This window comes from Mytilus galloprovincialis, chromosome 2, assembly GCF_965363235.1.
Source record: "Mytilus galloprovincialis chromosome 2, xbMytGall1.hap1.1, whole genome shotgun sequence".
NCBI lineage: Eukaryota > Metazoa > Mollusca > Bivalvia > Mytilida > Mytilidae > Mytilus > Mytilus galloprovincialis.
Window position 1 is genome coordinate 38,749,775 of NC_134839.1, and position 27,391 is coordinate 38,777,165.

At 30.5% G+C, this 27,391-nt stretch overlaps 2 protein-coding genes across 3 annotated transcripts; one reads left to right on the top strand and one right to left on the bottom strand.

Moving 5' to 3' along the window:
• LOC143062031 (uncharacterized) lies at nucleotides 1–2,735 on the bottom strand. The gene is made up of 3 exons (XM_076233882.1): nucleotides 2,699–2,735; nucleotides 1,135–1,310; nucleotides 1–567 (listed from the first exon to the last, which is right to left on the bottom strand). The coding sequence occupies exons 1-3, from the start codon at nucleotides 2,733–2,735 to the stop codon at nucleotides 466–468; spliced, it is 315 nt and encodes a 104-aa protein (XP_076089997.1). The 3' UTR covers nucleotides 1–465.
• Nucleotides 2,736–5,733: 2,998 nt separating this feature from the next.
• On the top strand, nucleotides 5,734–25,591 carry LOC143063555 (non-homologous end-joining factor 1-like). 2 transcript variants are annotated; one of them, XM_076235761.1, is made up of 8 exons: nucleotides 5,734–6,010; nucleotides 9,945–10,154; nucleotides 10,953–11,091; nucleotides 12,614–12,675; nucleotides 18,375–18,483; nucleotides 19,315–19,344; nucleotides 24,181–24,356; nucleotides 25,013–25,591. In XM_076235761.1, exons 1-8 carry the CDS (start codon nucleotides 5,816–5,818, stop codon nucleotides 25,112–25,114), a joined length of 1,023 nt encoding a protein of 340 aa, XP_076091876.1. In that variant the 5' UTR covers nucleotides 5,734–5,815; the 3' UTR covers nucleotides 25,115–25,591. The 2 variants fall into 2 exon arrangements, with proteins under 2 accessions (XP_076091876.1, XP_076091877.1); XM_076235762.1 differs by lacking the exon at nucleotides 19,315–19,344 and having other exon boundaries at nucleotides 5,735–6,010.
• Nucleotides 25,592–27,391: the final 1,800 nt, after the last annotated feature.

Genomic DNA, 27,391 nt, shown 5'->3' on the forward strand with positions numbered 1-27,391 from the left:
TAATGCAGCTGCCTTTTTATTTCTTTAAAAATACATCTACAATATTTAAAACATAAAAATATATAAATAATTGAGTTAATGCACATTTCAAATATAGGCTCATGTTCATATTAAATTTATCCAACACAAGAATATTGAACAACTAAATTGATGATCCAGGAACTAATAGTCATCATGAAAATATCTTTAAAACTATTAAACTGTGTGAAGTAGTTGACCTGTAAATTTTGACTTCTTTGAAAAATACAAATAAAAGAAATTTTGTTTTCTATAATGTTTACTTTTTTCAGATAAATGTCATGAATATTGAAATTTAGGTCCAACAACAAGGTATCTGTCATGTCCCTGATGCATTCATTAAATATAAAGATGCATGACATATCAGAAACTGAATAATAAAAGACATCAAGTGATGAAAAAATCATAAAGGCTTAAATGAGATGACAATAAAATGATAAAAAGTTCTTAAAAAGCAATTTTCTTTTTCTTCTTTGTTTTCTCATGCTTCTTTGCCTCATCTGATTCAAGTCTTCTTTCTAATGCCTGTCTCCTCATGAGTTCTGTATCCTGAATAAAAATAAATAATATGTGTGTTACTAAACATATGACCAACAACATAAAGATGGCAACGTTGTTTTGGGAAATTAAGCTTCAACATTTAATGCTGTAACCTCAAATTATTCAAGTGAAAATCAATACACATGGAATTTATTCCCTATTCTTAACAAATTAAAACATAGATCATATATATGTCATATATATGTTTTAACAATTTGTTAAACATGTGGTCTATTTAATTTAAATTGTTACAAAAACTTTAATTAAAAAAAACATGTCACAAGGTACAGACAGCATAGCCAGATAAACAGTAGGTTAAACATTCATTCAAGGCACTGAAAGTTTGCTTCTTTCAAAATAGTAGCTTAGAAGATGATTGTAGAATGAGAATTAACCAAGGTGACAAAGAAGATCTATGCATGTAAATTGTTTCTACAATTAGAAAAGGAATTGTGCTAAAGTCATCCACCTCTCCCTTTCTTCTACTAAATTGAAAACACTAAAATACAAATTAGAAAAATTAAGGTGTATTATTTGGTAAATTTTGCCACATTCTGAAGACAAAAGGTCTAGTACCTTAATTGGTGATGTGTCAGGTGTATTAGATTTTGATGATACAGGTGATTCATTTGGACTTTTCTGTGATAGAGGTCCAATCACTGATGGAGGAAGTCTACTACTTCCCCACGATGTCCGTGTTGACGGCTTTCTTCCTTGGTCACTAGTATCATTCACAGGTAATTCTTCCTCATCTCAAGTTTTAAAAAAATATTGTCAAAGATTTTATTCTACAACGGCTAAAATTATATCTATGACCTAGTACTAAATGTTCCTAATCCTCAATTACATGCACCTTCAACCGTTTCATTTTAAAAAATGTTTTATCCTTTTTAATTAAATTAAATTAACAAGCATGTAAACCCTTTCAATGCTGTGTGTATTACAAAACATATCGAGTGGATTGATTGATATGTTTTCAAGGATTACTCTTTTTTTTGTAGGTTATTATTCAATGAATTATGTTACAAAGTTCTATTTTTTTTTAGGTTTATATGGAGAAATTATTGATCATTAAAACTAATTATCCACATAAGAGGCCACTTACTTTAGTGCAATTTTCAATTTTGACAGATATAATGTTAGCGCTAACTATGTAGGTATCATCTGTTATGAATTGAGATAATGTTGCTTTTTTGTTGTGCTAACATATATAAAGTGGCGCACAAACCGATACATTTCCTCAATCCACAAAAAAATCATTACAACCACAAAAATTGATATCTAAAAAATTAAATGAATCCAAAGTATACGATGAAAATAAACTGTTATCATAAAGATATGTCTCGCTTTTTATAATTTCGATAATGCAAATGTTGCAATTAAAATAGCAGCACTTTTGCAAATGTTCAAAGTCAATGAACCATGACTGAAGGTACATGGCTAAACCATCTCCATGGAAATGAGATGTGCCAATGCTAATACAACTGCATACAAAATACCATTGACTTATCATAAGTAGTTCCCTTTAAACAAACCTAAACACAAACTAATACATGTAAACTTAGCAAAAAGAAGAAGTCAATAAACCATAATTGAGGGAGCCGCATCAAATAATCTCCATGGTAATGAGATATGCCAATGGTAATACAACTGCATTGACCTACCACTAATTGACCATAAACTGACCTAATCACAAACTAATACATGAACACTAAGCAAAAGTTTCAAAGTCAATAAACCATAACTGAGGGGACATGGCCAAATAATCTCCATGGTAATGAGATGTGCCAATACTTGTACCATGTATACCAAATATCTTTGACTTACCACTAGTGGTTCACCATAAACTAGACCTAATCACAAACTACTACATTTTTAATGCCTGCCACCGCCGTCAACACTTGAAACAGCATACATATGTCTCGCTTTTGGACTCTGCCAAGCGAGACAAAAATTTAACAAAAATATCTCAATTTATAGAAAATTTGTGAAAAAAACATTTCTCGCATCCAATTAAAATACACATTATTACATAAGCATGATAAGGTGGATCTATTACAAAAATAATGACATGAAAAGCCCCATATTAAAATCTAAAACAACTATCTACAATATGTACACAATATCTTAAAAGCTTAACCATAACCAACATGGCATTCAGCAACCCATGAATCCATTCTAACTCTAGAATTCAAGCAGCTTTACATGAGGCATGTAGATCTTACATTTTCCAAAAAGAAATAATAATGCTACATTATGTAGATAACTAAATTAAAATAATCCATCTTCATCGAGTTTTGCGTAACATCTAAAACAATAAATAAAATTTTGCTATAATTTAGATTGAACATGAACATATAATGCCTCTATAATTGCTCATAGCAAAAAAGATTTGCATTCTAGATTCTGTCAACCTCACTAGCAAAAATATGTTAAGAGGTGGCAAGTGATTTCAAATTTCCGTGATTGCCAGCTTATTCATTATAATTACATAATGTTATTTAAAGTTTCCATGGTAACAAAACCATTGCTGTCTTATCAAATCACTGGTTTTTACACAGGAAAGACGGAAAAAAAGATGTGATACACACACATTTCTTTTATTTGCTTTTGAGCTACAATCTTTATCCACTCTATATGTATTCATGTAATGTACAGTATATCATTTTAAAGGGTAAAATTATTTAGTGTCAGAACTTTTATACATCAATGTAGCAATTAGAGAAATATATCTTTTATACACATATTTTCTCAAAAAACTAGGAAAAAAAGAATATTGAAAAATTTTGTTTTAATTTTGAAATAAGTTATCTCCGGAAATGATTGTATAACACTCATACTCTATTTTTTTGTTTGTTTATGGTATGGAAATTGTTTCACTACAATATTTTTTTGCAATTTCATCACCATGACCACCATCAAATAACTCTTTGATAAGAGGTATAACTCACACAATAAACAAAATACAAATCTAATTTTTTTTTAAGTTTGATTGAAACAACATGAAAGCCAATTTTAGCCAATCTTTCCAATAAAACACCATTTCTCACATCTTTTAACTGTACACAATTTGTGATACAACTCAAGGAGGGTTACACTCAAGACATTATGTATTAAATTATATTGATACTGAAATGAATTCAATTCACAATAAAATTCATTCTATTGAACAAGGAAATATAAATCTACATGAATTAATGCATAATGCATTAGCTTGAAATTTCACTTTAAAAAAAAATAAGAAATCATTTTTAAGAATCAAATTCTGTGGATTCAAAACAAAATAAAGCTGTGTATATACAAATTTCAGCTATTAACGGAATGTGTATAAAATTACTCCATGTAGTTTTCTTGAAATAAAAGCATGGTCGGGGTAATTAATACTCTGTTACAGTTTACTTTTAATGCCTTTAAACTAGTCATATAATATGACTGTTCAATAAAAAGACGCTATCATATAGGTAGTTTTATTAATTTATATTATAATACGTCCCCTACGAAACTGCTTCTAAACACACATATTTTTGCAATTTTAAATGTTTCCTATAGACATTCCAGTTTGTTTACGTTATATACTAGAAAAATCTCATTTTTTCTGAATTGGAGAACCATTTTTTATTGATAAAGATTAGACAGTACTTCACATATGAAGGTACAACTCATGTTACGTATTTATACCTTTGACATCAACATTGTGTTTTCAAATGCTGTTTCCACAAACTCCTGAGTTTCTATATGTTCTGAATAATTTTAAACAAAAGTGTTTACCTATTACTTTTAAATATAAATCACTATTATTGTTCACCATAATTTTTTGTAAATTATTATTTGTATCATTTGTCTGTCTCTTGTTACAGTGTAAACTGTCTATAGTGTTAATAAAGTTCGCTCATAACCTTAAGAAATGTACTGGGTGTTGTACTAGTGGATTAATACCAAAATCCAATTGATTAGGAAGAAGCATTTAAATTCGTATGACATAATGAAAAAAGGAATGTCTGAATGGTTGTGATACCATAATCCCCATATTTTGGGATGCGAGAGTCCGGATATATTGGGATGCCAGCATCCGGATATTATGGGATGCCAGCATCCAGATATTTTGGGATGCCAGCATCCGCATAATTTAGGATGCCAGCATCCAGATACAGTGGAATGCCAGCATCCAGATATATTGGGATGCCAGCATCCGGATATTTTGGGATGCCAGCATCCGGATATTTTGGGATGCCAGCATCCAGATATTTTGGGATGCCAGCATCCGGATATTTTGAAATGCCATCATCCAGATATTTTGGGATGCCAGCATCCATATACTTTTGAATGCCAGAATCCCAATATTTTGGCATACTAGCATCCAAACTGATATGATGCCATCATGCCAATGTGATGGGATGCCAGCATCTAAAAATATTTGGAAGCCAGAATCAGTAATCGTTGAGGTATTCAATATAAAATTAAAAGAATTACATCAGCATCTATCAAAGGTGAAGATGCAGTTTTAATTTTGTTCTTCATTATCCGCAGACATTTTTTTAAAATATGCTATATACAGAAATAAGAAGTGCTTTTTATACAAAACAATTTCACAACTACAAAAGTTATTAATATAATCGAGAGAGCATCCATAATCTTTGAGAACCAATAAAATCTATAATGCAGCATCTACTATTCATAGAAATAAATGAATCAGTATGATTTTTGTAAAATGAGCATATGTTGATACTTAAACAAATGCAATATAGTAGAAATATTCCAAATATGGAACATGGCCGTAACATTTTCTCTGGACATTGAAATATTTAGTAGAATACAACATAATTTTACCTTAAAAGTTCAAAAGTTGTCAAAAAATTCTCTTTAAGCATATGAGAATTACAAATTTTAGTTGAGAACTCATTCATGTGAACCGTGATCCCATTCTGCAAATGATATTTGAAAAAAATTCAATGTATGTAAATTCCAATAAATATGCATGTTACAGTTCTCCGTTCAAATTCTTGGTGTTTAATTTAATTTAATTAGTTTTTGTTTACCCTTCGTTTCAGTTGTGTGTGTTTGTTCAAATCTGTTCGTCTTTGGTGGTTGCGTTCTTAAAATTTGTATCTGTATTTTGTAACATCTTAAATGATTCTATTCGGCAACTATTTTGATAGAACGTTGAACTTTTCTTGATCGTCTCCCTTGTGTTCATTTCCGCTAAATACAAATAAAATTTCTTACCTCCTTTCGTTTTAAATACTCAATTTTTGTAACAATGACAGAAATCGAATGGAGAAGACGTTGGAAGCCGGATCTTACATCTATTCCATGGCAACCGTTAAATATCGATGGTGATGTTTACTTAATCAAATGCAAGTTTACTCAAAACTCTTATGAGTTACTTCTTACGAACCTGAAAAGCTTTTGGTATGAAGAGTTGTCAGAGAACGCCTTGAAAAAGAGAGTTCAGGTAATCATAGGAAAATTTGGATAATATTTATTGTTTTTCTTTACTTTTCTTTGATACAGTTATATTTAACTTCAATGTTCATGATGTTACTGTTAGGAAGTTGTAACTGTAAACAAGAAATTATTACCACAGAACTACATAATAAATTACAATAAAATTACTCAAATATACCACAGAATACAGAGGCGGATCCAGGGGGTGGTCACCCGGTACCGGTGACCACCCCCTGTGTTTGCAAAACAAGATGCACCATGTACCAAAAAATGGTGCACCTTGAACATTTTGAAAAATAAATCCGTCGATCAAATCAATTTGACTATCAAAATCACCAGTCATAAAGTTGTCATTACTTACCGTAAGGCTAAATACATGTACCTTTTATGTTTATACAATGAACATGTAATCAACAATCGCTAATTACATACCTGTCAACCTGTGACGATGAAAATGCAGGTCATGACCTGCATTGAAGAATCAAATATCAGGTCATAACGCGTACAAACTTTTTCGAGCTGAATTTCAGTGATTTATGGTACATTTTCTTATAATGTATATCAAAGATACCAAAACATCAATGCATGTTCACTTGGTTATTATATATAAGTCATTTTAAATCTTATTTATTATTATTTCATTACACTTTTAAAGATGTTTATTTAAGAATTGAATGCTTCTTTTTGTAAATTTATTGGGGTGTAAAAGCGTTGACCGAAGTACATTTTGTATGAAGCGCGGAAGCGCTTCATTCTAAAAATGTACGCACGGTCAACGCTTTTACAACCCTATAAAGTTACAAAAAGAAGCATTCAATACTTATAATTACATTTTTTTAGCTATGATCAAGAAAAAAACGAATTTTATATTGTTTTTATTTAATTCACCTGTGCACTTTATTGTGGGACCACATGTTATCATGAATGAAAAGTTTTATTGAGTGACACAATTGCTTACGGAATAACACGTGATGTGCTGTTAGCTAATCAGAATAAAGTATTATAATGAAACATACATCTAATGTAATTATTAACTTGTGTATCACAGTCTTATGTCCTTTATTTTTGTCATCATCTAAAATTTATTTTTCAAATGTATTTTTAAAATGAGTCGACTAGCCTTTAAACATACCATGTAGAGGTTTTACATGAATGAACATTCCCAAGTCAATTGATAAGGAAATTAGACTATGATAAAATATAGTAATACAGTGAAAGGAAGTATAAATGTAAAAAATAATTTTCAACTTTTTTTTTAAAATTGTATAAAGGTATAAAAATAATGAAAAGTTATTTTTCAATATGTATTTGAATTTTATATTATTATGATTTAATCTTTTTCACCCATAAAACGTAAATATAAGGAATAATTTTGAATGGTGACAAATAAGGGGAAGTAACTCTTAGTTGAAATATCTTTGTAAAACAACAGGGCAATTTATTTACGACCTAAACCTAAGGTAATTGGTGTTAATCAACAGTGTGTTTGACACCAAAGCTGTCAAGTGAAGCCATGCACTTAATGGGTCACTTAATTTGACAGTTTACATAGCTAGATGAACTGCATGTTCATGGAAGAATTACGAATTTGCCGGTATTTCAAAGGAATATTGCTTATGTCATGAAAATCAATCTCAAGGCTAAGAAATACGGGTGAAATCGGGTCATTTTCGGAATTTCCGGGTTATTTCAAAGACCCGGCGGGTGATCCGGGTGATCCCTCAGAATTGTGAAAATCTCGGGTCACACCCGCAGAATCCGGGTCAGTTGACAGGTATGTAATTACTTGGTCGATTTCTTTGATGTTAAGGTATAAAAATGAAGAGACAGTCCTCAATCTTAGATGTTTTTAGCAGGTAATTTATACTTTTTTTACATTACGTTTATCTAAATTTTTAAAGTTTGTATAATAACTTTTCTCGACCAATAATATTTTTTTACTGTGATGCCAAAAAATTCAAAAATAATTTATAGTTTTAAAGTCACATAAATATTCTATATTGAATGAATACCCTCGTTCCATCATCTGTTTGTCTAAAAGTTTCGTTCATTCCAATTTTTTAGTAACTTATACCCTAGCCTCATTCCTTCAGGAAACGCCACAAATCAGCCCCCTCTGAAGTACCAACGACTTGTAATGGACCTAGCATTGATACGAATAAAAGTGATTAGATTAAAGAAACAACCCCCGACTTACATATAAGTACAAACGACATTAATATTGGTTTTGTAAAACAATCAACACGTAAATTAACAAACGAAGAGAAATTTAATTTGATAAGAAATCATTTCCAACCTGGAATAAACTATAACTTTCCTATAAAAAAATATGCAGGAAAGAACAGACTGTTTCAGCTGAATTGGCTAAATCGCTATGATGGGCTAGTGTACTCACCTTCACAAGAAGGGGCTTACTGCATATACTGTGCTCTGTTTGAGGTTGATAGTTTGGGAACATTATCATTCAAACCACTAACAGATATGGCACATGCAAGTACAAGACTTAACGATCATTTCGGCCGTGATGAGAAATCATGTAAAAAAAGTCATACTGAAGCTAGAGCAAAAGCTCAACTTTTTCTTGACAACATTGAGCAAAGGACTACTGATATTCAAACATTTATTGATAAAGCAATGAATGAACGTTATGGCGCTTGTTTTAATTCCAGAGATGACTATCCAGAAACAACACGCTCATGTAATACTCATGATACTCGAGAACATTAAACCATTTCTTGATTTTTATCACTCTGACTTGCCTAGTCCATTTGGAATTTCTTCGGAAGTAGATATAGGTGGTTGCATTTCTGGAAACATACCACAGATACATTGCCAAAGTCAGCTGCTGAAACCATTAAAAAATGCAACAAACTTGATTATCCCAATATATATGCAATTCTTAAAATTGTTTGCACAATGAGTGTAACAAGTTGTGAATGTGAGCATTCGAATAGTGAGCTCGGGTTACTGAAAACATTTTTACGTGCAACAATGGGCCAGGACCGACTAAATGGACTTGCACTGATGAACGTGCATTACAATTTTAGAGTTAGAACTGGATATTATAGTTGACATGTTTGCACGCAGGCATCCAAGAAAAATGAAATTGGAATCAATTTTATAAATAATGTGTAACTTTTGTCTTCTATAGTTGTAACTATGTTCATGATACCAATAAAAAAATTGAATTTTGATTTAAGATTTCAAAAGGTGACTACCCCTAATAAATTCCTGGATCTGCCCCTGGAATATTAAAATTACTTTATAAAAAGCAAATCTAATAATTCAGAATTCAATTATTTCTTTAATTTGGATTTACACACCAATGACATGACAATTGGATGAGATAAAAATGATTATAACTTTTTCGTTATGGCATACTTTTTTATGTTTGGAGACTTTGAGCATGTTGAGACACTAAAGTAATACATACATTTAAAAAAATAGTTTTGAGCCAAAAAAAATACTGCTCAGTTTTGACAGTAGCTTCAATCAAAATATGCTTTGATTATCTTGAACTGATCAATAAAATGTGTAAACATCTCTTTTGTTTTACAAAATTTTTAAAGCAGAAGAAGAATGTGAGAATACTAAATGCATGAAATGTGGAGAAAACCCCTGTCCCAATAATGATGTGACTGAACAATGCAAGGCTCATTAATTTACTTTGAATCTTGTTTAATTTCACATTGTAACTTTAAACAAGTGTATGAGATCTGAAAATCAAAGAAAGTAAAGAGATCTTGGTTTTATTTTGTTTTGTTTTACATTTTTTTTACAATGTTTAATATAGTTTTCTGAAAATTGCAAAATGAATTTTTCATGAGATCATGGTGATCGTTCTTTTTACATCTTATATAACTTTGATTTACATTGTAGGCTGTAGAAAATAATCTGAATCAAAACCATGATCATGATGATCATTCATTTATATTTCACAGAAATTAAATCCTAGTATAGAGGCATCAGTTTCTAGGATATTGGACCAGATTAAAAATTGCCTTGAAAGTCAAGAAAAAGGAACAAGCATTACAATTGGCTTTAAAGATGAGGAAGAAGAAAATTCCAAAATGGTTCTTAAGATTAACTCCCAGCTTGCAGGGTTGCCGTTTTGTTGGAATTTTGTTGGAAATTCAGCTGACAAAGAAATGGTATAAAATAATAAAATATAATTAAAAATGGTCAAGATCAGTAATCATGGTAATCCCAAACCTATTTATTTATGCCAGTTCTTTTTGAAGATGTACAAATGATGTAGGGTTTAACTTGACTGGAACGGAGTCAAATGAGTTTTTATGATCACAAGCGTAATTAGATGAAAGTTAAAAATGTAGGACATGGTTTTGGGAGACAGACAAGAAAAATAGCATCCTCAAAATTATTATAGCATCATTGGAAAAATTATAGCGCCTCGGTGCCTCAACACTAAAACAGCCTGGGGAGAACATTGCGTCTATAGTTGTGTTTTATCCGTACCAACTACAAATTTTGTAATATATCTCGAATAAACACTAAAAATGTCTTAAAAAATAATACATCTGATTTAAAATAAATAAATATAAAAGACATAAAAATAAAAATGTATACAATAAATCATAAAAATAACATGTTCTACTTACATGACTTAGCATACATGTACCATTATAAAAAAAATGTGCACTTCTTTCACAGGTTACACCCAACTCATAATTGTCATAGTATTGAAAATAAGAAGCACTATTATTCAATATAGCAAAAGTGACCTATTCATCTGTCTCTTATCATATTTAATATTTGGTATAAGCATGGTACATGTAAGTATATAAGGTTTCAGTATTAGCAAATGGTAAAAGTAATGATTTTAATTGATCCAGTTTTTGGTTATACAACAAGCATCTTTTTACAATTCTGTACAATGATAGAATATTGTCACTTATTTAAAATTTTATATTCTCTATCTTTATATATAGGCCTCAGAAAACTTGATAGTTCCACTAATGGCCATGGTAGGTGAATTAACAAGAAGGCAGAGAGAACTTATCAAAATACTGCAAAATAAAGACAAGGAGATAGAAGATTACAAATCACAGGGTGGAAAAACAACACGAAGTGAGTATTTGTAGAGGAGAGTAATTACTAAGGATGCAATTATTTTCGTGGGTATCAATTTTTGTGGATTCAGTATCTTTTGCCTTTTCGTAAATATTTAATATTGTGATTTTTCAAAGTATGGATACATGTCTATGGAGAATTTGTGTTTAGTGGTTCACCTGTACTCATGAAATTTACAAAAATTGATATCAGGGGTCAAAGTCATAAAAATCACAAAAATCATGCTCGAAACATGAAATCCAGCAATTTGATTGGTTGATTTTTGAGTCTGAGTACAAAAATCATGCTCGAAAGTTTGATGACCATGAGGCCAGACCAACAAAAATGAATCCACAGTATACAGATTAACATTCTTCAGGTTCATTGCTGATGTAACTGCTAGTTGAATGGTTACCACTAGCTGTTCAGTTTAGGTCATTACAATGGTTTTCTTCACAAATAGTCATTGCTGTTAATCAGAGTTTGCAAAAAGTGGTGGTCCTACGGATTTTATCACCAAAATATTACAAAGGACTGACACAGTTTTAGTATTTTTCAATAGAAATAATAGTGAGGACCAGCAGATTTCCTTCAAGGACCACCATGGAAAAAAAGATTTCGCAAACTCTGCTGTTTATTGGTAACATCCTTATTAAGCTTTCTTTATCCAGAAGATTGTGTTGTGGGGACAGAAATCTGTTATCCAAAAATTACTTAATGCAAACTGATTTAATGCCATATTTCAGGAACAATGAGGAAAGACATTGTAAAGAAATAGTTTCTTTTTGTCTGCTATAAATTTTCATGTTTACAACATGTTTGTAAAAAAAAACTTTCATTTTCTTATTGATCTTTTATGTGCTTTCTGAGAACAGAAATCAAAATGTGTGTTTTTAAATTGAAAAATAAATTTTGATAATGTTTGTTAGTATAAACAGTCTGCTTTGTTCTGTAAATCTTACTGAGATTCTGTGCATTTCTCCTGTTTCTGTGAATCTACGATCTCAACAATGATGGAAAAGTTTATAAATTATGTACAACTAATAAAATAGAAATGGGGAATGTACCAAAAAGACAACAACACATCCAAAGAGCAGAACACAGCCAAGGCCACTGGTATGGATCTTCAACACAGCAAGAAAATACCACATCAGGAGACAGGCTTCTGCTGGCCCCTAAACACAAATGTGTACTACGTAGTTCAAAGAAAATGGATGTCACACTTAATTCTGAAACATTTAAATGAACTAAAATTTAAAAAAAAAAAAAAACAACCCACAAAACTGGGGAAGGGCTCAGTTAAATCTCTCCCTTCTCCAGTTTCTCAGCCTCATACAAAAAAGTTTATATTTTTCTTAAGCTGAAAGATTTATGTGTTACTGTAGAATATCATAGTACGACGATGGAACTTTTTAACAACCTTTACTGGCTATACAGCCCTTGCACAGTCGGTTTAGGATATTAGTACTATAACTTTAATTTATAAGTAATCTTGTAATGGTAAACATTTTTTTATTTTTTTTTATATTTTCTATTACAGAACATATAGAAACTCAGGAGTTTGTGGAAACAGCATTTGAAAACACAATGTTGATGTCAAAGGTATAAATTTCACTAATTACGTTAATTCAGTTTACATTTTACTAATTGCGACTTGGATGGAGAGTTGTCTCATTGGCACTCATACCACCAAGGCTTCCAAAAAATATTTGAGCCAGCCAGACATTTTATATCTGATCCGGATTTTATTCCAATAAGACTTAGTCACAAAAGGCAATTATGGTAATCAGATGGCCATTCCAATGATTGACATTACAAAAAAAAATTTGATCATCAAAGTGTGCACATCAGCATGCTCATATCTGCCTTGGACTGTTTATTTATGCAAAATGACATTGTCAAAAACTTTACTTTCGTTTTTAAATTCATATTTTTCAAACCGGATGTTGACTTGACAATGGTAAAACATGGACCATAAACGGATACATAAAATCCGTGTACGTTTACAAAGCACAACTGAGTTAAGAAACTCTTTCCACGTTATTTCTTCAACAAAATAATTGAAATAAACGTTAGATACAGGTATCAATGATAATTTTAGCAATTTTGAAGAAATGTAGGATGCATAATTAAATTTCCCACCTGTGCACATGCGCACAAGTGTTCTAGTTCATACAACATAGTTCAGACGACCCTTTTTAATTTTTCATCAAATCATGTTTATAAATTAATTTCTTATAATTTCAATCTTTTGGACTCAATCAATTACATACAAACCGCTGAAATGTAAGAAAATAATTGTGAATAGACTGATGAATTTATATGAAGTCCTGTACTGGAAATAGTTCACCTATCACCTGAACAGGTAGATTTCAGCTGTTCACTTACTAATTAGCCTTGATTAAAATTAGAAAGTATTGAACGGTGCATTACGTCTGGCGCATTACCACTAAATTTGCGCGCAAAAATCATTATGTTTGCGCGCAGCTTTTGATTACAATTGCGCGCATTTTTTTGACAGGTAAACCCAGGTAAAATACAAGTAATAATACTTATTTATTTATAATTTGTTCAATTATTTACCCTGCTCACCAACGATGAGGTGGAAGTGGGATTTAAAGCAAGATAATTCCGTTTTATTTTGCACAAGCACTAAATCCTAGAAATCTATACAGATAAAATTGTTAAAATGCTTAAACATAGCTAATCTTAAAAAAGGTAAAGGTATAATTGATAAATTCATTACTTCACATGTTTGTGCCTTGGTGTAACTTTAAAAAAATAACTTAAATTATTTACTAATTTTAAAAACGATCACTATTCATTGAAACACTTTTTATTCTGAAACATTCGCAATGAAGTTACATGTATGTCTTAAGCTATATTACGGAGTTTATAATGCTCACTTTAAAATTTGTTTTACAATTTTATATGAACAAACTATAATTTGAATTACAGTGAGTTGCTTATAGGTGTTACTGTAAAACTTTACCTATAGCTCAACCTGTTTTTAAAATTGACAACACAATAGGGACATTTAAATTGACCAGTTGGTATTGTTAGATTTAAATCTACCTTGATGCTACCTGTAAAAAAATTTATTCACCTAACCCAAAGTTTCAGCATGCTTTTTTCCTGAACTTTTTCTTACCTAGGATTATTCTATTAAAAAATTGATAGGGAAGAAAATAGTTTTGGTTTTCATTGTTTTAAATCCCTGATATATATAATTTATCTATTTTTTACCTAAAATTCTAAATCAGTAAAAGATTAAAATAAATATGTATTACTATGTTTGAAAATTAAACTGTTTTTACACACTAAATGCTTCTTTAAAATTCTAACCCTTATATATAGTATTGTCCAGCTGCCAGTGAAACAAGAAATAGCTGTTCAGGTGTTTACAGTTTAAATTTTCAGATGGATATGTTGTTCATTTCTTCACATGTCCCTTCAAGATTCTCATTTTGGATTATTATTTGCAATGTTTGAAATCTTTTGGTGTCATTGTGCATACAATATTGGATTTATTTTATTTGAATTCACTTCTTAGATTTTTTATAGCAATTTTGCTTCTTAAAATTATGTGATGTGTTTTTTTCAAGATTTTATTGTCATGAAGGACATCAAGGAGGAAATAATTCATTCAAACTGTTTTGTGGGGCTTACATATGATGTTGTACATGTAAAATTCGAAAATAAGTTTGGAGTATACCTTGCTGTGTTTTTTCTTTGAAATCTATTATAATATTAGTGGGACTTTTGTGCATAAAAAGCCCAAGGAAATTCAAATTTTCATACGATGGGATTTAGTTATGTTAAAAATTAAAAAATTTCAAAACTGGAATTCAAGTAGGAGATATAGTGTGAGTTCATCCAACATGTTTCTGTGGCTTTATGTGATTTTAAAAACATTCATTATTAATTTGGGATCTATTACAAACTTAAGATGATTTACCATTTGAATGGGAACTTGAAAATGAAATAAAATGTTGAATTAATGCAGTGGATATAGTCTAATCTTGTGATAAAGTGAAAAATGAAAGTAAAATATTCTAAAATATTCCTAACGTGGGGAAATGTTTTAAGTGAATGTGAAATTGGAAATAGTCATTATAAAATTCTGGATCAAATATTGTTTGATTTGGAAATTTATAATAGGAAATGAAATAAAATGTTTACTGTGGATATAGAAAAATCAAGTGATATATAGTAAAAATATAAATAAAATATTAAACTGTCAATTGTTCTTGAACAATTGAGAGGTCTTTCCTTTTGTAATGTAAAATACATGTTCCAACAGACGTAGAATGTATTGAAAAGGTCAAGGTCAACCTTAAAAAGCTCCAAAACACACTAAAAATCCTTTATATAAGGTTAAAAACACTAAATTCGCTATCTGGGACATGACCTTGACCTTTGACCTTTGACCTTTGTCAAGGTCATTAGTCCCCAATGCCATTACTGAAGACCCCAAGGGTCTAGGACCTTTGGTTATATAGTAAAAGCTGATTTTGTCTTTTCAGAAACCTAAAACAGGGGTTATGCCCCTTATAGAAAGGTCAAATCTCTTTGGTCAAAATGTAACAAAGTTGCGCCATAATGACCCAAACATTTTCCACTATTTAAAACTTCTGTAAGTATAATGGTTTCTGAGATTATCCCATAACAAGGTGTTAGGTCAAAGGTCAAGGTCAACATACAAATTTGACCTTGAGGTTTTTTTCAAAGATACATGAATTGATGATGATTGGTGAAGGTCCTAGGTCTCTACGACTTACAGTTTCTGAGTTTTGGTGTTCCACCGACACCGGTTAATTTTCTTAGGGGCATAACCCTACCAATGAGTCGTTGAATCTTTTCGATCCAAATATAACGAAGAACCGAGGTCTGGTCCTGAACAAATTTCACCCTTTGTTTTTTTTCTACCTATTATGGTTACAGTGTTGGAACGATAACAAGGTTTTTTGGTTTCGGAGGGATTACTCCGAACCGACAAAATATTTCGACTCACAGGGTGAGTTCAGGATAGGTATTCATGACACCGATACAAAGTGTGAATATGAAAGCGACACGTCTAACGGTTAACGCGGATAAATTTGTCAAAGTTTGGCGGAAGAATAATAATAATAATAAACAAAAGAAATACAGTAAGGTCTTTCCCTTTAGTAAAAGGAAAGACCTTAATTACAAAATATTTGTAAAGTGAGGATAACTATTTGGAATATAGTAATGGAAATGATAAAAAAAAATTTACAAGATTCTGAATTATGTATAGATTCTGCACCTGTTAAATTAGGATGTATATTATGGGAAGTTAATCAGAATTTATACTATGGATTTAGAAAAAAATCTAGTGAAGTAGTGAAAAATGAATAAAATTGGGAATTATTTAAAAACTTTGGAATTCTGGATGAGATGTCAAATATCAGTGTAAAAAAATAAATGAAATTGTTTATTCAAATATGATTTTGATGTTTCATAAAGTGAGTGAAATATTACGACTGGATTATTTAGGGTATTAAACACTGCTAGTAGTGGCTATGCAAACATTAAGATGAAATGTAGTGCATTTTAGGCCATGCAATTTTAAATAAACTGCAAGAAAATAACATATATGATATAGTCATTCTTGTTTGGCTTGATAACTCCTAATATTTTGAATGACAGTAAAATAAAATTCTCTCACTGGAATAATCCTAGGTAAGAAAAAATTCAGGAAAAAAGCATGCTGAAACTTTGGGTTAGGTGAATAAAATTTTTTACAGGTAGCATCAAGGTAGATTTAAATCTAACAATACCAACTGGTCAATTTAAATGTCCCTATTGTATTGTCAATTTTAAAAACAGGTTGAGCTATAGGTAAAGTTTTACAGTAACACCTATAAGCAACTCACTGTAAGAAATATTTTCAAAATTAATAATTGATAGTCATGTTTATTATGAAAATGAAAAATATATGTAGTCAATTGTAATTTAATTTAAATTTTTACCTGAATTTACCTGTAAAATGAATGCGCGCAAATGTAATCAAAAGCTGCACGCAAACGTAAAACATTTTAATCCCCAAATGCGCGCAAACGTAGTGCGCCCGTATTGAAGTAGGGGTTGTTTTGATAGTAATTAATCATCATGCAACTTTTATGACCCGAAATGTGTTTATATTAATGGTCGGAAATGTGTTTTGTGTTAATGGTATAAGATTGGGTCAAAAGGATCGTGAATTATATTAAAATGACAGAAAAGCCTTGAAAACTAAAAAGTATATGACGGTTTCATGTTTTGCCAAGCCGGACTTTTACCGGTCATTATACAAATGTCCGGAATATATGACCGTTTTGGAAGCCCTGCATACCACATCTTCTTATTTCTATTTCAAATAATTAAAAATCATTTTTCATTATCAAAAACAGATTTAAATGTTATTCTTTGTGAATTTGTAAAAACAAAAATATCAGTTAATGCAAATTAACAAATAGTTTTGTAAGGTAAAGGTATATTCTAAAATTTATAAAAAGTTTAGGAGGTTTTGAGTGCAATCACAATATCAATGACTATAATCCTTTGTTTAAACAAAGAAATACAATTAACATTTTTAGTTTTTTTTTATAAAGATCAGGAAATATTGAATTCTCTTGGGTTACTAGAAATGACCAAGCCTTTTTCAAAGAAATTTCATTTTCATTGGAAATTAAGGAGATGTGGTAAGACTGCCAATGAGACATGAAAAATATGAAACAATTCAATTGAGAAAGCTAACAGCCTGATTTATGGCAAAACAATTTATAAATGAATAAATGGATATATAAATTTAGGCAAAATTATGTCTCGCCCTGTTAAATAGAATACTTAAAGCAACATGGATGTTTTTTTACTGATCTCACATTACCTCAAAACCATATTATACCATCATAGCTGAAATTCTTCTAACTTCCAGAATATTTGAATGTATACATATTATATATGTGAAAGGCTGTGTAAGAGATTATCATTTATAGAATTTTTTTTGCCTGTGTAAAAACTGCATTTTATTTTAGATTAACTGGAAATAGATAATTCTTGAAGGTCAATTACATGTAAATTGCTATCATACAAGTGAGAGCTTTAGCTAGCTATAATACTAGATTTAATCCAACATTTTTACATATGAAAATGTCTGTACCAAGTCAGGAATATGACCATTGTTTTATCAATTCGTTTGATGTGTTTGAGCTTTTGATTTTGCCATTTGATAAGGGACTTTCTGTTTTGAATTTTCCTTGGAGTAAAAATTAGTATTATTGTGGTTTTACTTTTTACAGGGTTTTGAAGAGGAAGTGAAGAGTTTTGGAAGTTCAGCATTTGATGACAGTGGCCAGGATCTCTACCGTCAAATCATGACCAAACATTCTTGGTTGCATAGACAAAAAAGTGAGGTTATTTTATTATTAAAATTGTGTTCTCTTTATTTAAGATAATTAAGCAGACTATGATCATTAAATATTTGAAGGTAATACTGTGCCCTGAAATTTGGTATTAATATTCTTCTGACCAAGCTGTATTGTGATGTGTTTTCATATTAAGGTGGTACCTAACACTACAGGGAGATAACTCGGTAAAGTCAGCTAAACGTTTTAGTAACGTTGTGTTGTAAAAGGAATATTAGGCTTCTCAACGATCAAAATTGGTGTTTGTCAAACTGCTTTATAAACAGTGTAATTTTTCTGACAAAACTGTTGGTTCAAAATTTTTGAAATTTTTATATGAAAATTAAACGAGCCAAATTAATTTTGGTGAAAGTGTTGGGTACCACCTTAATTACTATTTAACTTTCTGTTTACCAAATACAAGGTAGCAAGGTATTTATAAGTGAGCTTACAGTCATGGATATAATGTTAATTTCTGAAATACTGTAAATTCAGAAATTATTGCATGCATTTATTATTGCAATGTTTGAAGAATAAACACAAATGCAAGTTTAGCTAGTGCAATTTTAGGAAAGGCTACGTACAGATATATGTATTTGCTATCAGAATGTGAATTCCTATTATTGTGATACTCAAATTGTCTCATTATTTGCATAATAAGAACCTCGCAATCATTTCTGAATTTTTGTAGCAGACAATTCTATGATTACGGTAACCTATAGTTGTTCGTTTCTGTGTTATTTTGGTCTCTTGTGGAGAGTTGTCTCATTGGCAATCATACCTCATCTTTTCTTTTTATATTAGTATATATAATACCTTTGGTTCCAATTTTTAGATGATACAGAGACAGAATCATCATCGCTAGGTTTGTTGCTATTTATAGCATGTTTGTTTGTTTGATTGTATTAATTAGCTATATATATTGTCATGTTTATAAGAAAAAAGGACATGTTTGTCTGTTATGTATGCATGCTATTAAAGAATTAATTATATAAATTTATATCAGTTAATTAAAGGATGTGGATAATTATTCAGTTAAAATATATATATAGTTGCTTGCTTATATTTCAGGAAAATAACTTGCAGGGATTTTATAAACAATAGCTGCATTTAAGGTGGTACCTAACACTACAGGAAGATAACTCTGTAAAATCAGCTAAACGTTTTAATTACGTTGTTTTGTAAAGGGAATATTAAGCTTCTCAATGATCGAAATTGGTGTTTGTCAAACTGCTATATAACCAGTGTAATTTTTTGTCGAGCCTGCAACTTTTGTCGCAGAAAGCTCAACATACGGATAGTGATCCGGCGGGGCTACGGCGGCGGCTGCAGCGGCGTTAGCTAACTTCTTAAAAGCTTTATATTTTAGAGGGTGGAAGACTTGGATGCTTCATACTTTGTATATAGATGCCTCATGTTACGAAGTTTCTGTCAGTCACATGTCCAATGTCCTTGACCTCATTTTCATGGTTCAGTGACTACTGGAAAAAAAGTTAAGATTTTTTGTAACGTTAAATTCTCTCTTATTATAAGTAATAGGATAACTATATTTGGTATGTGCGTACCTTGCAAGGTCCTCATGCCCGCCAGACAGTTTTCACTTGACCTCGACCTCATTTCATGGATCAGTAAACAAGGTTAAGTTTTGGTGGTCAAGTCCATATCTCAGATACTCTAAGCAATAGGTCTTGTATATTCAGTGTATGGATGGACTATCAGGTGGTGTACATGTCCAACTGGCAGGTGTCATCTGACCTTGACCTCATTTTCATGGTTCAGTGGTTATACTTAAGTTTTTGTGTTTTGGTCTGTTTTTCTTATACTGTATGCAATAGGTCTACTATATTTGGTGTATGGAAGGATTGTAAGGTGTACATGTCCAACTGGCAGGTGTAATCTGACCTTGACCTCATTTTTATGGTTCAGTGGTTATAGATAGGTTTTTGTGTTTTGGTTTGTTTTTCTTATACTGTATGCAATAGGTCTACTATATTTGGTGTATGGAATGATTGTAAGATGTACATGTCTAGCTGGCAGGTGTCACCTGACCTTGACCTCATTTTCATGGTTCAGTGGTCAAAGTTAAGTTTTTGAGTTTTGGTGGTTTTTTTTAATATTATATGGTCAACTAATTATTTGGTGTATGGAAATATTGTATGATCTATATGTCAGTCGCGCAGGTTTTATTTGACCTTGACCTCATTTTTACGGTTCATTGGTCAATGTTAAGTTTATCTGACAGATGTAATAAAGCTTTATATTTAGGACTATCAACATAATATCAATGATTAGTAAAGAAAGTGAGACATTTCAGTGTGTGACAAAAGGGTTGGTTCAAAATTTTTGAATTTTTGACAAAATTTTATGCAAATTAAACGAGCCAAATTAATTTTAGTAAAAGTGTTGGGTACCACCTTAATGAATAAGTGAAACTTGTATATATGTGAAATAAAAACACAGCTTTATTTTGATTTTGAATCCACATAATTTTATATTTTAAAAATTATTTCGGAATTATGAAAAAGTGAAATTCCATGCTAATGCATTATGCATTAATTCATTTACATTTATATTTCCTGGTCCAATAGAGTAATTGTGAATTTAATTCATTTCAGCAGCAGGTTATTATTGAATACATAATTGCTTGAGCGCAACCCTTCTTAGATTGTTGTATCACAAATTGTGTACAGCTAAACGATGTAAGAACTGTTCTTTTATTGGAAAGATTTTTTTTTTATATTTGCATGTTTTGTTTATTGTGTTCGTTATTCCTTTTATCAAAGAGCTATTTGATTGTGTTGAAATTGCAAAATTACAATATTTGTAGTGAAACTATTTCCATACCATAAACAAATAAAGTATCATTTTCCTATGATAACTAATGTCAAAATTAAAACAAAATAGTTAATAATCTTGTTCTCTTGGTTTTGAGCTATGAAAATATGTGCATAAAAGATATATTTCTCTTATTTCTATCTATAATACTAAAATAACGAGGTCAAATTTGTTAGCTGTCATGGGGTAAAAACGACAAATCAAATCCACATATTTCATATTACCAATAATAAACAAGTTCTGGGTCGAATCCGATACCGATACCAATAGTATATTCACCTGTTATACCTTTAACATGATCTATACTTTCCGTATCTGACAGACTCACCACCAAATGGTGCATTTAGGATTCACTATATACAAGGTCATAAATAAAGGGTTGACACTACATAATTCAATCATTGTCACATTGTTTCCTATTGAAGTATTTTAATCAGCATGACTTTAGGTGTAATACCACCATTGATTTTCCCCCATTAGTCTTTGTTAAATTTGCACTTTTCAAAAAAATGTGCAGAATTAATCTTTGTTTCAAATAAAGAAATACTTGGCAAGAGTAAAGATTTATCCTGTCCAGTACTATAGAAAAAAATTCACATTATATTTCATTGCATATAAGAAAATAACCATCTCTTGAAATTAACCAATCAAATTTCTACCCTTATTTTATCTGTGTCCAAGGTTTAGTCACTATGTAACCTCAAGCTTACAAAACATTCTATTGAGATCCCAAATAAAAAAATAATGGTGCTTTGAAATACCCAAGACATATGTTTATGACACAGAAATGTTTTACTGCAATAAAATGTAGAATTAATTACCTACAACTGTCAAATTCAATGGAATATTTTTTTTTACCTATTTTCGTATACATCTGAATGTGACGTACTATGATTGGGTGGTATTACACCTTTATAAGATGACAATACAAATACCAAAAATCTAGACTTAATTTGTTAGCCAACATGACGAATAAAAACAGACAATCAAAGAATTCAACTTTATTTATAACTAATATAGGACAATGCTGTTGATAAAAAATTACTCCATTACAGGCCTTTTTGTTTTCCAAATAATTAATATAACTAATAATTGATAAGTTCCCGGTTGACAGGTTCAAACAAAAGATTTTGAACGCAGAGAAAACTGCATTTTATAATCAGCATGACTTTATCAGATGACAATACCAATACTAAAAATCCAGGCAAAAATAAGGCTCACACATAGTTATATACTTATAATTCAGTCACAGACCTGCAATATCAATATCGCGGGTATGTTTTAGTGTAATTAAAGTTCTAACACTAAATAATTTCACCTTTTAAAATGATAGACTGTACATTACTTTTAATGCATATAGAGTGGATAAATAGTGAAGCTCAAAAGCAAATAGAAGGAATGCTTGTGTATCACATATTTTTTTCCCATCTTTCCTGTGTAAAAAACAGTGATCTGATAAGACAGCAATGGTGCTGTTGCCATTGAAACTTTGAATAACATTGTCATTTTAATGAATTAGCTGCCAATCTCAGCAATTGGAAATCACTTGCCTCTTGACATATTTTGTCTGTTGAGGTTGACAGATATATTTTTGCTATGAGCAATTACATATTAATTTTCAACCTAATGTTCAATCTAAATTATACCAAGTTTTATTTATTGCTTCAGACGTTACACAAAAGTTTTTAAAACTAAATAAAGATGGATTATTTTTATTTAGTTATCTACATAATGTAGCATTTATATTTCTTTTTGGAAATTTGTAAGATCAACATGCCTCATTTTAAGCTGCTTGAATACTATCATGACTATAGTTAGAATGGAATAATGGGTTGCTGAATGCCATGTTGCTTATTGTTAAGCTTTCAAAGATATTATGTAGATAGTTGTTTTAGACTTTAATTAAGGGCTTTTCATGCCATTGTTTTTGTAATTACTTCACCTTTTGTTATACTGCTGTATTTTCATTTGATGGGAGAATTGTTTTTTTCACAAATTTTCTAAAAATTGAGATATTTTTGTTAAGTTTTTTTATTGTATTCTTTGGATTCATATAATTTTGAAGATATCACTTTTTGTAGTTGTAATGAATTATTGTGGATTGAGGAAATGTTTCCTATTGTGCTTAAAATTATGTTTGCTCAAAACAAGAATGTGTCCTCAGTACACGAATGCCCCATCCACACTATCATTTAATATGTTCAGTGGACAGTGAAAATGGGGGAAATTCTCAACAAACGGATGGACAAATGGACGCACAGACCAGAAAACATAATGCCCTTAAATGGGGCATAAAAAAAAAACATCATTTCCTCAATTCATAAAAGATGATACCTACAAAATTAATGCTAACATTTTACCTGTCAAAATTAAAAATTGCACTAAACTAAAAAAAAGTTGCCCCTTTATAATGTATTGAAGACCCATTGGTGGCCTTTAGCTGTTTTCTGCTCTTTGGTCGAGTTGTTGTCTGTTTGACATATTCCCCATTTCCATTCTAATTTTGAATAATTTTAATTTTTCAATAGTTTCTCCATATAAACCTACAGAAAATTAGTACTTTGTAGAACAATTAGGTTCATTAAAACATTAACTTACAAACAATCAAAACCAATACTCCATGAAAACATGAATCCACTAGATATGTACATCATGTAATATATTTTTTGTACACAGAGTAGTAGAAAAGGTTAACATACTTGTTAATTTTATTTCGTTTAATGAGGATAAAACATTAATCATAATGGAATGAAACCTTTGAAGGTGCATGTGATTGAGGATTAGAAACATTTAGTACTAGGTCCAAGATATAATTTTAGCCATTGTAGAATAAAATCTTTGACAATAATTTTTTGTTTAATTTCAGATGAGGAAGAATTACCTGTAAATGACACTAGTGACCAAGGAAGAAAGCCATCGACAGGGACATCTTGGGGAAGTAGTAGACTTCCTCCATCAGTGACTGGACCCCCATCACAGAAAAGTCCAAATAAATCACCTGCATCATCAAAATCTAATACACCTGACACGTCACCAATCAAGGTAGGCCTTTTGTCTTCAGAATGTGGCAAACTTTAACAAAAAATATATCTCAGGTGTATTTTAATGTTTCAGTTTAGTAGAAAAAGTGTAGAACTGCATGATTTTAGTATAATTTCTTATTTGAATTTTTTATCATTTTGTGAAAATTTTTCTTATATCTCTAGTATTAAAACATGTTATACACTGGAAACATTTCTAATGCCTTCAATGTTTAACGGACTGTTTAAAACTACTTTAAAAAATCTTTGAAATGTCATGGGTATGAATTTTTTGTCAAATCCTATATAGAAACTAATTTCAAAAGCTTCTAATATATGATATCAAACTCCATCTTGTTATGCTATACCTTGTAACAAGTTTTCAAATAGAATCAATCACAGAATCAACAACTTTGAGGGGAGAGCTAACAGTGTGTCTTTTTTTCAAGTTTTTGTAATATTTTTAATGGAATGCATATGCATGCTTAATTTTGATTAACACATATATGATGAATGTTGTAAAGAATAGGGTACAACATTGATTGTGTATTGATTTTTATATAAATATAATTTGAGGTTACAGCATTAAGTGTTAAAGCTTTTTTCCCCAAACAAATGTTGCCATCTTTATGTTGTTGGTCACATGTTTAGTAACACAAATTATTTCTTTTTATTCAGGATACAGAACTTATGAGGAGACAGGCATTAGAACGAAGACTTGAATCAGACGAGGCAAAGAAGCACGAGAAAACAAAGAAGAAAAAGAAAATGGCTTTTTAAGAACTTTTTATCATTTTATTGTCATCTCATTTTAAAGTCTTCATGATTTTTTCATCACATGGTGTCTTGTATTATTCAGTTCCTGATATGTCATGCATCTTTATATTTAATGAATGGATCAGGGAAATGATAAGATACCTTGTTCATGTTAATGTTGGACCTAAATTTTAATATTCATGACATTCATCTAAAAAAGTAAACATTATAGAAAACAAAATTTCTTTTATTTGTATTTTTTCAAAGAATTCAAAATTTACAGGTCAACTACTTCACCCAGTTTAATAGTTTTAAAGATATTTTCATGATGACTATTAGTTCCTGGATCATCTATTTAGTTGTTCAATATTCTTGTGTTGGATAAATTTAATATGAACATGAGCCTATATTTGAAATGTGCATTAACTCAATTATTTATATATTTTTATGTTTTAAATATTGTAGATGTATTTTTAAAGAAATAAAAAGGCAGCTGAATTATTTTGTGTTCAATGATATTAAAGATGACACAGTTATATGAACAAAATGAAAAACAGAAGAAGGAAGATCCCTTCCATCACTTAAATTCAATGATACATTGTTAGTTACAGTACTGGATTGAGGTCTTCAAGACATTAACACAAAAATAGTAATACTGCAGGTTATATTCATTGAACATCAATATGCATGTTAATATTTGCAATGAAACTATATTCATCCAGCAAACAATCAACTATATATAGACTAAGCTAGCAGTTATCATACATCATATAATATAATACATACAAATCTTGAATATTTCACATTTATGTCAGTTTTATAGTAGATTTGTAAAGGGAATTAGTTCCTACATTAATCAAGTTTTTTTTACTTCAGGTTTGTAAAGGGTATTAGTTTCTACAGTAATTGGTTTTTTTTACTTTAAGTTTATAGTACATTTGTAAAGGCTATTAGTTCAACATTAATTGAGTTCATAACTACCAATTCAGATTTTGATAAAACATTTTCAGATGGAATTTTCAATACTGTTTCGTTATGGAATTGTAGCAAATGTTTTTATAAGATATTGTGTGTAGTGTAAATGTGTAAGGAAGAAGGAACAGCATATTTTTAAATTCTTCACTGGTTATACTAGGATGATGTAACCTTGGCAATCAGAATTACATACATAGTAGATAAATTTCATTCAATATATTTCTGTATTATGTTTCTGATTTGGGCAGATTGTTTGAAAGTTGAAGTAATGACTGTATTCCATTCTAATATTTTAGGGACATTGTCGTATTTTGGTTGACATTTATGGTGTATTCATATGTGTCACAGATGAGCAAGGATATGGTCAAATTGCCAGAGCCAAAACTCTGTCCTCCTGCTAAATAATGATATACATGAATGTGACTTATCTCATAGTTTTAGTTGAGCCTTTGACTTTTGTTGAAAAAGCGAGACAAAGTGTTCCTACATTTGGTCATCATCAGCGATGTCCACAAATATTTACTCTGTGGTTAAAGTTTTTGAAATTTTAATAACTTTCTTAAACTATCCTGTATTTCTACCAAATTTGGACAGAAGCTTGTTTATGATCATAAGATAGTATCAAGAAATGAATTTTGTAAAAAGAAAATCCTGTTTATTCGTATTTTATTATAAAAAGACTTAGTTTTTCTGCCAGTTAACATTACATTTACTCTGTGGTTAAAGTTTTTAAAATTTAATAACTTTCTTAAACTTTCCTGGATTTCTACAAAACTTGGACAGAGGCTTGTTTATGATCATAAGATAGTATCCAGAAGTAAATTTGGTAAAATAAAATCCTGTTTATCCGTATGTTACTTATATATGGACTTAGTTTTCCTCCAGTAAACATCACATACAGTCTATCTGCAGTTAAAGTTCTTAAAACATTAATAACATTCATAAAGTAGGAGAGGCACTGTGTTCTGCGGAACCCTTACAATGTTTTTGTCTTGTAAGCTACAAAAGTCACAGAATCCAAGATAAAGATATTAAAATCTTGCTGCAACCGAAATGTAAGCTTTTTATTTCAGAAGGTGGAATACCTTGACTTGCTGCTTCATACCTTGTATGCTATTATCTTATGTTATCTTATGTTACTGAGTTTCTGTCTGTCATATGTTCATTGTCCTTGGCCTCATTTTCATGGGGGTGGGGGGCTTGGTGGCAGAGTGGTCTAAGCAGTTAATACTGTAATTACAGCCAGTCAACACTCGTGCGGGTGTACTCTACTTCAATTTGAATTGATTAGAATTGAGAGTTTTCCTATCGAGGGTCTGTGGTTTC